General features: G+C 44.6%; 1 protein-coding gene across 3 annotated transcripts in view; it reads left to right on the forward strand.

Annotated features, from left to right (window-relative positions):
• Window positions 1-13,114, forward strand: part of MYO18B (myosin XVIIIB) — a 305,047-nt gene that overhangs the window by 177,093 nt on the left and 114,840 nt on the right. For all 3 annotated transcript variants that reach the window (XM_006147864.2, XM_006147865.1, XM_006147866.1), the window contains 3 exons: window positions 5,680-5,803; window positions 6,697-6,909; window positions 11,565-11,675. In XM_006147864.2, the coding sequence (XP_006147926.1) occupies window positions 5,680-5,803; window positions 6,697-6,909; window positions 11,565-11,675 (448 nt within the window). The remainder of the gene's footprint in view (window positions 1-5,679; window positions 5,804-6,696; window positions 6,910-11,564; window positions 11,676-13,114) is intronic.

Raw genomic sequence — 13,114 nt, forward strand, 5'->3', positions numbered from 1 at the left:
CACTGTGCTTTGGGGCTGGCACTCCAACTATTCTTAAGATTTCAGTATAAATGTCACTCATCACAAAGGCTTTGCTGGTACAGATTGGGTTGGGAGTCCCTGAACTGTCTCCCCAAATATAAGCCTTGTCATGTTGTGCTTTAATTATCTGTTTGTTTCTCGGTCTCCCCCTTCCAATGTAAGAGCCCTAGGTTGGACATCACCTTTGCCTGTCTTTAATATTCAACCTGAGGAAAAATGTATCATGTGATCATTTTGCAGAGGAGGGCCAGGGGGAGATTACATGGGGTTTTATAAACCATGGAAATAAGACTCAGCTCTTCTCCGGGGTGATGATAGTTTTAATGGTCACTTCCAAGATGGACACTGCATCATGATCCTCAAGAGACATTCTGAGCCATTGACAAACACAGAAGGACAACCGCAGCCCAGCTCTTTAATAACAAATTATAAAGTCGGGTCAGTTTCCCTAAGGAAGGAAGATATTCATGCTACATTAAAAAGTAATAAAACTGCAACCTTTTCTGAGCGGCAGAATATAAGAAAACATCCCATTTGCCTTCAAATACTGAATTTAGAATTACAGGCTTCATTAACTCAGAGTTTTGCTTATTTAAAGCAATTCTTTAATGAGGCCATTTCTTCAAAGCGAGTGTGCTGAGTTGCGCTCTTTCCCAGATCTAAACTAGAACATTGGGAGGGTGTTTCCTTGAAGGAAGATGCAAGAGGCTTTTCTTTTTCTGTTTGTTTAAAGCTGTGTGTGTCTCCATGTAGCTCAGCCCATCCCAAGTATTATCAACTGCTCTAACCTTTAAGACCTGACTCTTGGGCTTCCTGGTCAGAGTTTCTAGGTATGTCATTTTGATGGCCCCATACAGAATCCTCACTAATCTCCCCAGATTATAGCAGCTGATGGGACTATGAAGTTCTCAGAGCTCAAGGGCCATCTGCCTAAAGCAGGGCAGATGTGTGTGTGTTGGCAGGAGGATTATTGAAGGAAAGTTACAACATCTCTAAGAGATGGATGGGATTATCTCCGTTTTGTCTCTCAGGAAACTGAGGCTCAGGGAAGTAGCATCCTGGAGGTGACACAGGTAGAAAGTGGTGAAGACAGGGCTTCTCCAGCCCCAGTGTCTGATCCGTTAAGCTCACTTTGGAAATGGCAGCTCTTTGGAATAAACAGTTACAAAGCCCATTCAAGCTAGTGCCATGGCCTAGTAAAGAGAGGTGGATCTCACAAGGCTAAGGATGCCATCTGAATCCAACACCCAGTGGTCTGAAAAACACACTGTCTACATGTGCATGCCCAGAATCCCAAGAGGATGGAGAAATGGAGAAGGGACTGTGGTGCACCATGTCCCACTGGGGGATGCTTTCTCCCTCTCTCTGTCTCTGTCTGTTGCTCTCTCTCTCTGTTAAGCACACACACGCAAAAAAAAAAAAAAAAAAAAAAAGCCATTTGGCACCCACAGAGCCAGGTAAATTATTCTGTTCCTCCCATAGCTTGGGGAACTGCAGAGTGCTTATGAGGGAGCCAAGAAGACAGCTCACCAGCTGAAGAGGAAATGCCACCATCTAACTTGTGACCTGGAGGACACCCGTGTGCTACTGGAAAACCAGCAGAGCCGAAACCATGAGCTGGAGAAGAAGCAGAAGAAGTGAGTTGTGTCCCACACCGTCACCTGGGCTACCGGGGTGGGCTGCATTGGTGCTTGGGTCCTCTGGGTCTCCAGGTTCTCCTCTATAGCCTCCTCACTTCTGTCATGCCTCCTCATCTTCCATGTTGCTTAACCTTACTCCACCCTAGTTTTCTCCCTTCTTTCTCACACCTTATTTCTGTCTGGTTCTCTCAAGAATCCAGCAAGAAATTACTCTATTCTGTTACCAGTGTGACTTTGGGGAACTTTCTTGACCTCTCTGGGCCTTAGCATTTCCATCTGTCAGGTAAAGGGGTTCTTACGGAGGGTCAGGATAGTGTCTCATGGTGGTTAGGAGTGTAGGCACTGATATAAACCTTCTTGATTCAAGTCCCAGTGGTACCTCTTTCTGGTTGTGTGATCTTGGGCAGGTCACTCAACCCTCTCAACCTCAGAGACTTTATACATAGGCTGCAAGTGAGAACGCCCCCTTGTGGTGACTAAATTAGGTGGTGGGTACATCTTAAGTGGACTAAATTCTGTTTCCTCTTCTCACTGTTGAAAATGAGTTAAAAGAATGAGAGGGAAACAAAAAAAATGGAAACCCTGCCCTTCTCATTTAGAGTTTGTGCTCTTAAACCACGTCAACAATTCTGGAAGAGCTAGACCTTTTGCACAAATGAGAGGTCAGCCTTAAATCTGCACACTGAGTCTCCTCCTTGCTTTCTTGTTAAGAGTTGTCTGTCACAGCTAGGCAGTGGTAGAGGTTGGACTGTGTACCCAGGCCCACACTCACGGGCTTCTAGCAAAACCCCAGCACCTGTGAGGATTTTTATCTCTGGACAGTCTGGCTGTATGGAAAGTTCTTTAGCTTACTTGGTGAGGGTAGAGGTATGTGGGGGGGTCTTGTTTTGAGTTGAGTAAACCCTCATGGAGACTTTGTAGGTGACAAATAGGTGGACTTCATCTTCTTCTAAAAGATACAGGACAAAATACAGAAAAAAATTTCCACGTCTTGGTTTTTACTGAGGGTGCTCCTTTTCCAAGAAGTAGCAAGCAGAATTATTTTGGGTCATTGGGAAAGTGATGCTATACCTTTTTCTATTTTTCTATGCAAAACTGTGTCATGACTTTTCTGATGACCCAATATTTCCATGGAGGTGGCATAGCTTTTGAACTTGATCTGCTAGTTTTTTTTTTTTTTCCTTCATGTATCCTTGAGCTTTCCTTAGCTGGCTTCTTCATCTGGGAAAAAAAAAAAAAAAAGATCTTCTGGGGGTTGCTAGCATGCCCTCCAAGATAGGAGATGTTCCTTCTCTTCTTGCTGATCCCTTATTCTGCTCCATTTTCCATTTCTCTAAGGAGGCTCTGGCTAAACCTTACCCTTGAAGTGGGGAAAAGGGTTCAATTTGTCCTTGGCCATTTGTTGTGTGATCTTGTCAAGTGACTCTGCCTTTCTTGGCCAGAGGGTGACTGATGTTTTAGAGGAGTCCTTGGATTTAACAGGTCACTCGATGCCAATGAATAGCTCTGTCAGACCTCATCAGTAAAATGAGAGGTGTGGCTGCCATCATCCACCAGGTCTCTCCCAGCTGCGATGACCTTGGTTTTGCCTCTCTGATGGGGAGGGAGCTGGCCTCTAGAATTTATGCAGCCACAAGAATTCTATCCCTCTACTCCTTCCCTCACCTGCTTAGACAGAATCCTTCATTCCAGTGACTTAAGGACCTCCCTGGGGTCCCCATTTCTCTATTCATAAATTCCTTCCTTACAAAACGTACTTGTCTTGAGATTCTCTCTCTACTATCATCTCTCGGCAGAAGCTAATTTATGCCTTGATGCTAATTGCAGATAACCACCATTCCCTTTTCAGATAGGTGAGCATTTCAGTAGGAAGCCTATAGGGGGCAGCAGAAGTCTCAGACTAATGGTGAAAATGCAGGCTGAACGGCTATGGTGAGGGCGAGATCTTTGCACCTCTCCACATTTAGTCAAACTGTAGATGCAGCTGCCACCTTCATTTGCTGCACCCAGGTAGAGTGATGTTCCCATGCTGAGAGAGTTTCCTGTCCTGTCTTGGCTTCTAGGTTCAGAGTGACCCAGAATGGTTTTATTTGGGTTTGGCTTCTTATTGCCATGACTACCCTCTGGGTCACAAAGCTCAGTTCCAAGGGGTGACAGAACTCTTGCAGTAAGCCCTATGCTAGTCTCACTGACCCCCTCACTCATGGGAGTCTTGTCCCTAGGCTGACCCCTAGTGCAGAAGGGTGTATGCCAATCCGTCTGGTCTCAGGCAGTGGGTCAGTCAATGTGTTTCGAAAGTCAGAGCTCCAGGAGCTATTTTTTGACGTTAGGTGGCCTGTTAAGTCAAGGACTCTTCTGGAACTTCAAGTCACTTTCTGGCCCCTGCTATCTTGCCTCACCTGTCCCAGGGCAACAGGTAGTTGGGGAAGTAGCTAAGACACTGGGGAAGTTGGCTCAAGCCCACTTACACCACTTTAGAATTCGGGGTGAAATCACCTTTGAACTTGAGTTTCCTCCTCTGTCAGTGTACACAATAACATATTTCTTGCTGTATTGTAAGGACTGGTGCTCTGTGGATTCCAGCCCAGACCTGCACATTGGGACTCCTGGACCATCACTCTCATTGCAATGTTTCCATTTAGAGGCAGCAAATTGCCCCTCTTGAGTGATGTCACCAACAGCCAATCAGAAAGTTCCTGGGCTATTCCAGCAGGAGGGCTCCCTTCTGGAATTTATGATGGGCTTTCTCAAACTTAGAATGACCACCTCGTATTAAAGAACAAGGCCTAGTCTTGTAACAAGGAAGACTTTCTTATTACCAAGGCCCAAACTCCATGCTTGGTTCTACCATACCAAGTTCTCTGGACTTCCTGTTTGGACCAAGGGAAGATGACTCAAAATCACATGTTATTGAGGCTTACCAAAGACTCCTCTCTGGCTTTTCCCATCTGTAATGGGGAGTAGATGGCTAGGGCAATAGAACAGAATGATATCAAAATACAGAAAGTGCTTCTTATCTGGTAGCTTCATCATGGAGGGGCAAGAGGGTCCCTAACAAGGAGTACTGTCAAGTCTTTGAGCTTTCACATTTGGGAAAAAAATAAGGGCAAGACAGAATGTATAAATTTCCAGTACTTTATCAATAATTAACATGCTTTAATATAGTTTATGAGTCCATAAATCAGACAATCTAATGCAAACTATGAAATATAGAATATTCTTTGTTCATGTGTTAGTGATGTGTGTGTGTGTGTCTATACATATATACATGAAATATATGTATAGACATGTATATATTATATATATGTATATATATGTGTGTGTGTGTATAGTTTATTTTTTATTCATTGGCAATGAATAATAGATGCTAACTTGGGCCTGGTATAGTTTTTTTTTTTTTTGAAGAGTTTTTTTGCTATAGGGCGCGTGTGCTCACCAGACAGACAGAGAGAGACAGAGAGACAGAAAGCAAGAAATCACACACCCCCGCCCCCAGAGGGGATGGCCACACCACAATCCCTTCTCCATTCTCCTCTTGGGATCTTGGGCACGCACGTACACGTGCCTGGTGTGAGTTTAAGCCACCGGGTTCGGGACGTGAACCGTGGTCGACTACATGGGAGTCCAGCAACATAGCCGTTACACTAACTGCTGGTCCCTGGGCCTAGTATAGTTAACAGGTCTTACCGTGTGTTGGTTAGTCAGATACTTGTTTTTTCTACATACTTATATATTTTTATTTTTCATTCTGTAATTGTATATAATTTTATTCTATTTTAATTTTATCTATAGATCAAGTCTATAGTACCAAGTATTTTTGTGAACACTCTATATGAACACTAAAAATTGCTCTGTGGCATTCCAGATTCCTACCCTATATCCTTCCAACCCTATGTAACAACACCGAGCAAACCTTCCATCATTCTATTCTCTCATCCTTGTGGTTCTCCCCAGCCCTCTCCACCTTGCTCACGTTTCTCCCTTCATAGTGCCATGACATGTGTTTTACCTTGGGCAGGTTTGACATGCAGCTGGCTCAGGCCCTGGGCGAGTCTGTGTTTGAGAAGGGCCTCCGGGAGAAAGCGACCCAGGAGAACACCAGTGTGCGGTGGGAGCTGGGCCAGCTCCAGCAGCAGCTGAAGGTAAAGGGGGGGGGGTCCCCAAGCCACCTCAGTTCTTGGTTGCTGACCTTGGGAAACTCCACTGTGTACCTGCTGCCAATGGTGACAGGGAGAGAACCCCGTGTGGGTGTCCTGGTCTGCCAGGCAGCTGGTGCCATGGGTCCCAGCATGTCTAAAGAAAACAAACAGCGACTGGCAGGTTGAGATTCAGATTTCCCTAGCTTGATCTTGTAATCTTGCTCAGGTCACCTGCCTGGGTTACAAGGTGTCTACCTGTGAGAGGCAAGACACTCGGCAGAGAACAAGTTAGCTATGGCCTTTTCTGGGAGCAGCGCCCTGTGACATGTCGGCTCCAAAGCAGAGAGATTTCATTAAAATAGGTCATAGGCACCTTACTTGGCTGCTGCTCATCCTTCTGTGAGTCCCTGTTACCGCCTGGGAGGACCGCTGAGCACTTTATCCTGGCATCCACCTCTTTCTTGATCTAGCCCAACATTATGGGACTCTGGGGCTGACTCTCTACCTTGGAAGAGTCATTTCGGGACACTTGGCCGCTCTGCTCTGTCTCACACAGAAAGCACATAACAAAGCTTTGGCTGTGTGGCTACATCTCCTTTACAAACGGGGCAAATACTTCCTTTCTGAACTCTGATGTCTAATTCTAAGGATGATGGCGTTGCTCTCCTCCAATCCTATCCTTCCCAATCCTCCTGGCAGATGCTTGTCTGAGCTGTCCCAGAGAGCAGTCCTTGCTAGTGTCCCATAGGGAGCATTGTGAGGGGCTGCAAGGCTGAGGTGCAGATGGCAAGCATTGCACAATGGGAAGTTTCACTCCAGCAGGTTGTAGAGGTCTCCCAGGGAAGTGTGGGTTATTCCAATGTGACTCCAGACTTCTGTCCCCATTGCCTCTGTAGCAAAAGGAGCAGGAAGCCTTACAGCTGAAGCAGAAGGTGGAGATGCTGCAGGACCATAAACGAGAGCTGCTGGGGTCACCCTCTCTGGGGGAAAGTTGCATCGCTGGCTTGAAGGAGAGGCTCTGGAAGCTGGAATCCACTGCTCTCGAACAGCAGGAAATTCAGAGTCAGCAGGAAAAAAAACAGGAAAATACCATTAAGCAGCTGGAGCAGGTAGGAAAGCCCCTGTCCAGGTTGACTCCCGTCCCATGCAGGCTTCAATGTAGAGCGAAGTTATTAAATACACATGGGCATGCCTCACTCAGCTGCTCCTCATTTTTCCACTGTCCCTATTGCTCCACAGAACCTCTAACCTCCTCAGACTGACATTCAGATCCTTTGTGATTTAGCCCTCTCCTACCTGCAAAGTACAATGTCACTTCCTCAAAGCAGCCTCCCTGTTCACTTTGCAGATATTCCCACCCCCACTGACATTCTCTTTCCATCACCTTAGTTGGTCTGTTTTTCTCCATAAAATCTGTTATATTAGATAAGACTTTTAAAATAAAACAACAATAACAACAAGAATAAATCACAGACTTGGAGGAAATATTCGCAAAAGAAAAAAGTGTAAATATTTTATCCTTTGTTAAAAAAAAATCACCCAGTGCCTCTCTCACCCATTAATATATAAGGGGAATGTTTACTCTTGCTTCCATCCTCAGCTTCAGCCAGCTCTGGGTCTTAGACACATGTGTGCCCAGCATACTCAGATGTACACCTGGAAGCTTTCCATGTGGGCCAGCCTCACAAAGTGTCATGTTTTGCTGTTGCGCCATCTCGACATCCAGCTCTGGTGGAAGACTTTAAGGGACACACAGGACCATGCAGCTCGATAGCAACTCAGGGTTCTTCTTTCTCTTTTTCTTTTCTTTGTCTTTCTTTCTTTTTTTCTTTTTTTTTGAGAAATGTTTGCTATAGGACATGTGCACTTGCCAGAGAGACAGAAAAGAAGAAATCACCCATCAGGGAGAATGGCTACTGAGTCACTTTCTCCTGGAGGTCCTTCTCAAACACAGACTTACCCAGGGCCTGGGCCAGCTCCATTCTCCTCTTGGGATTTTGGGCACCCAACATGAGTTTTAAGTCACCAGGTCTCAAATCACATTCGACTATGGGAGTTCAGCGATGCAACCATTATTCCATCTGCTTGTCCCAGCAACCCAGGGTTCTATACAGGAGAAGGACCCTCATGTAGCCAAGAATACAAGAAGCACTTCTGAAAATCGCACTAACTCTTTAAGATACCACCAGGGCACCATTTGTGCTTGGAGGCAGGGCTGCACTACTGTGACTTCAGGGACCCAAAAATTAATGCTGCTTCTTAATTTTCCACCCTCCACCTTCCAGGAAGTGAGCCTGACTCAACACTTTTATCCATCTTTAGCTTTACCCATAAGTACATGCTGTACCGTGCCCTTGTAGACATCCAGTAGATATTTATTGATTATAATATAGCACTTTTCCCAGGGAATTTTATGTTAACTCATATAAGTTTGACATAAATGGTATTGCAGATGTCAAGAGTGTCTAAGAGGCTAGGAAAAAAAAATGAAAAAGAAATATTATATTTACTTGCTTAGGCTCCTCATTTTGGATTATCTTCCCATAACCTCTGTCATTTTAAAGGAGGAAAGGAAGGAAGTTGACATTTAAAGTGAGCCTGTTTTATGCCAGGAACGGTAACAGGGGCTCTGACGTACACTACCCTTTTTACTCTTCACCACAGCCCTCCAGAGCAGGGAATGTTACCAACATTTTTAAAAGACAAAAATTGCATTTTTCTCCATTTCATTTTTATGTCAGGGACTTCCGAAAGATGAGAGGCACTGGGACAGTTCAGTCGATGTTTAGCTCCAGTTTCTACAGTGCTATCTGTCTGTGCATTCGTTCCAAATACTGCTCCATGGCTCATGGCATTAAAAAGAATTGATAGTAATATTGTGATTGAATGTATAAAAGAAAAAGAAATGAAAAAATAAAAAAGAAATAAAAAAAAAAGAATTGATACAAGACCAGCACATGGCGTAATGATTAGGTTGCTGGACTCCCATGCAGTTGACTGTGGTTTGAGTAATGGACCCAGCGGCTTGAAACAAACAGGGCTCATATGCATGTATGTCCAAAATTCTGAGAGGAGAATGGAAAAGAAGGGATTGCGGCATGACTATCCCTCTGGGGTGGGGTGATTTCTTACTTTCCATTTCTCTGTCTCTCTGGTGAGTGCATGTGTCCTAAAGCAAAAATCTCTCTAAGTAAATAAATATATAAATACATAAATGAAAAGCATTGATACATGGAAGCCAGCAGGTAGTGTGTAGGTTAAGGTGTTGGATCCCACATGGCTGGCTTCGAGGTTCAAGTCCCAGACCTGGTAGCTCAAAAATAACACCAGGCATGTATGCATGTGTGCCCAAGATCCCAAGCAGAAACCAGAGGAGATGGGATTGCAGTGGAGCCATGCACTCTGTGGGGTGATTTCTTACATTGCCCCCCTCTTTTTTCTTACATTCCCCCTCCTCTTTTTTTCTCTAGTGAGTGCGTGTGACCTATAGTAAAAGCCAAATCAAACCAAAACAAAGCAAAAGAAGCACTGATAAAGGAAAGGGTAAATGTAGAGATTGCTGGGCCCCGTATCCTCGAGAATCTCATCTAGTTGGTCTAGGGTGAAGCTCTGGAATTTAAATCTTTACAAAGATGAAGTTTATTTGTTTGCTCCATGAGTGAAAGAGACAATGAGGGATAGAGAGAGAAGGAAGAAGGAGGAGGGGGAGAGCTACTGGTACCTTCCCTCCTCCCCAAACAAGGGCCTCGAGAGGATGATTAATCCCCACCTAGATTGCAGACACATGTGTGCCCAGCGCACTCAGGGAGGTCCTCAGATGTGAACTCAGAACCTTCCTGTGGGAATCAGCCTCAGAGAACATTGCTTTTTATCACTGCGCTACCGTCCGATCCCAAAATGTTTTAAAAATGCGTCACGGCCCAGGCACAGTAGCAGTCATTGAATGCTGGTGTTGGCAGGCTGGGGCCACATTGAAGGCCCTGGTTCAATCTGGTTGGCCCTAAGAAGCCAAGTACAGTGGTATATGCCTGTAGTCCCAGCTACTTGGGAGGCTGAGGCAGGAGAATCATGACATGTTTTTTAGAACCTGTCTAAAAAAATAACATCAGACACATACATTCATACATACACACACACACACACACAAGCACACACAAGCACACACACACTGCATTAGGCAATTCTTTCGTCTTACAAACTTTGAGAAGCAAGAGCATGAGCCACTTTCTCAATTATGCAGATCAAGAAAGTGAAGTCTGGAGACCAGCAGTTAGCGTAATGGCTATGTTGCTGGACTCCCACATAGTCGACTGCGGTTCAAGTCCCGGACCCGGTGGCTTAAACTCACGCCAGGCGCGTATGTGTGCATGCCCAAGATCCCGAGAGGAGAATGGAGGAGAAGGGATTGTGGCGTGCCCATCCCCCCTGGGGGGTGATTTCTCACTTTCTATCTCTCTGTCTCTCTGGTGAGCGCACGCGCCCTATAGCAAAAAAACCTCTTCAAAAAAAAAAAAAAAGGAAAGAAAAAGAAAGTGAAGTCTGGAACTAGAATTAGAACCCATGACTTCTGTCTCCAATTCTAGAACCTTTTTTAAAAATTTTTATTTTTTATATTTTGAAAATTTCATTTAATTTTGCCATAGGGTGTGTGTGCTCGCCAGAGAGACAGAAAGACAATGAGAGAGAAAGTAAGACACCACCCCCTCCCCAGGGGCTATGGCCACACCATCATGGGGACTCAGACCACAGTTAGCCATGTGGGAGTCTAGCACCTTAACCATTACTCCACCTGCTGGTCCCTCCAGAACCTTTTATACCAACACCACGCAGATTAAATATCACCTACAGCTCTTTGCCTACTTGTGTACACACTTGGGTGGGTCTCATTTTTAAAGACCCAGCCCCTCCATAGGAACGGAGCTCTTAATTGGCAGACAGTGAGGTAGAGGAGAGTCTTTTCTCTATTTTTTTCAAAATAATGGGGAAAAAGAAAGTAATATTTGTGTGTCAGGTACCATGCTCGGTGCTTTATATGAATCATCTTATCTAATTATCATAACAGCATTTTAAGATGGTTATTTTGGGGCTAGCAGATGGTATAGAGGTTAAGGCACTGGATCCCTCATGGCTGACTCTGTGGTTTGAGTCCCAGATCTGGTGGCTTGAAAAATCACGTCAACTGCATGGCCAAAATTCCTAGAGGAGAATGGAGGAGAAGAGATTGTGGTGTGGTCATCCCCACTTAGGGTGATTTTTTACTTTCCCTCTCTCTGTCTTGCTATGCACCCTATAGCCCCCCAAAAAACTTTTTAAAAAAGTTTTCTATGAAAAAAAAAAACTCATCCAGAGGTAAATTTCTAAGATAAACATCTTGAACAACTTAATTCCCTGTGCTGACTTTCATATCTTCAAAAAGTTTTGTTCTATTGTACATCCACCCATTCATCCATCCAAAAAACCACTGCCAATAGCTGCTCCAGGGGTGACAAATTGGTTTCATTTGAAGGGTGTTGGGAAGGATTCTGAGGCTGTCTCTAAACTCAGTGGAAGAGTGTGCTTGATTGCTAATGTCTGTCATGGCCACAGGAAGGGATAGAGAGAACACTTGGGCTATTTGTCTACCCTTCAGGGTGTGTAGGGAGATCACTTGACTATCAACCATGCATTCCAAAGCTGAGAGTTGCAGCTGGATTGTCAAAGGTGACATGGAGAGCAGGGGGGATGGAATAGGCCATCTTCACATTCTGTCTTTGCTGTCCCCCAGCTCCGCCAGCGGTTTGAGCTGGAGATCGAGCGGATGAAGCAGATGCACCAGAAGGACCGCGAAGACCAGGAGGAAGAGCTGGAGGATGTCCGTCAGTCCTGCCAGAAGAGGGTATGTGAACAGCAAGCACAGCTGTGCTCTTGGGTCCTGGCATGTTTGCCTGGCATGTTCAACTCTTCCTGAGTTTGAGGAGGAAGCTAGTGCCTGGGAACAGGCTCTTTCTGCAACCACCTGAGACTTGAGCTCCTCAGGTGTTTTCAAAGCTGCAGGAGCAGAAATATCTATCTAAAATATAATTGTGGAACTTTCAGGAGCCTCTGGAATTGCCCAGCATAATCACTCCAAGATTTCAACCAAGAGCCCATAATGCCAGGTGATGGACACATTGGATGAGGAATTCTAAGTTTCAGTAATGGGACTACTTCCTTTCTAATTCCCTTGAAATTCAGATCATTTCTTCCATTTTTTTCCAAGCTCTTTGCAGACATTTCACACAGTTTAAGAAAGCTGTAAACTCCTGAAATCTTACCTCCTGGCATCATTAACTACCATTTTAAATGTTCTTTCATGTCTCTCTTTCACTGTATGTACATGCATACATATTTGGAGAGATACCATTTTTACTAAGTGAAGTTATGCTGTTTTGAAGCCAACTGCACTCAGATATTGCCACAGTCTCTTTTCATGTCCAGAAATATAGATCCAGTGTTTATGTGTAATAGCCTAGTAATCAACTTTCAGCAGGTGCTCTAATTTATCTGACAAATCCCCTGTTATTGGACACTTAGGTTGTTTCTGGTTTTCTGTCATTTTAACCAATGCTGAGATAAGCATTCTCATAGAGAGATTGACTAATGGGAATGTAACATGAGTCCTTAGAGCAGAATTGCTTAAAGTTTTCAATTCAGCCTCATACAACAGGTTCCTGCTTTGTTTGTTTGATTTGCCATAGGGTGTGTGCACTCACTGGAGAGAAACAAAGAGAGACAGAGAGAGGCATAGTGAGAAATCACTCCTTCCATCCCAGGGGGAATGGCATACATAATCCCTTCTACTCCATTCTCCTCTTAGGTGTTTGGGCACTCACATACATACATCTGGCATGATTTTCAAGCACCAGGTCCAAGACTCAAACCATAGTAGGCCTTGTGGGAATCCAGCACCTTAACCGCCATGCCACCTGCTGGCTCCAGGTTCCCACTCTTATGCTACCATCACCTCTTCTTTCTCTCCCATCTTCCCCCATCATACCTGTGAGCACATGTGGAAATATTCTACAGAACACATCCTAGATAACTTTACCTTGCTTGATTTATAGCTTTTCTTATGTTGCATATTTTTCAAAATGAGTTTTAGATGTTCTGGTCTTCATTCTAAAAACAGATATGGGCACAGTGCCTTATATGTCTCAGCTGAAGAGCATCAAGAGAGATGGAAGCCCCCAGTCCTGTCTATGTTCCTACAGGGGAAGGTTACACAAACTTTTGTTCAGAGTTCCTCAAAGTGTTGTATGTTCCCTGATTCCCAGGGCTCTAATGAGTTGGAGATGT

This window comes from Tupaia chinensis, unplaced genomic scaffold (assembly GCF_000334495.1).
Source record: "Tupaia chinensis unplaced genomic scaffold, TupChi_1.0 Scaffold000226_1, whole genome shotgun sequence".
NCBI classification, from domain to species: Eukaryota; Metazoa; Chordata; class Mammalia; order Scandentia; family Tupaiidae; genus Tupaia; species Tupaia belangeri.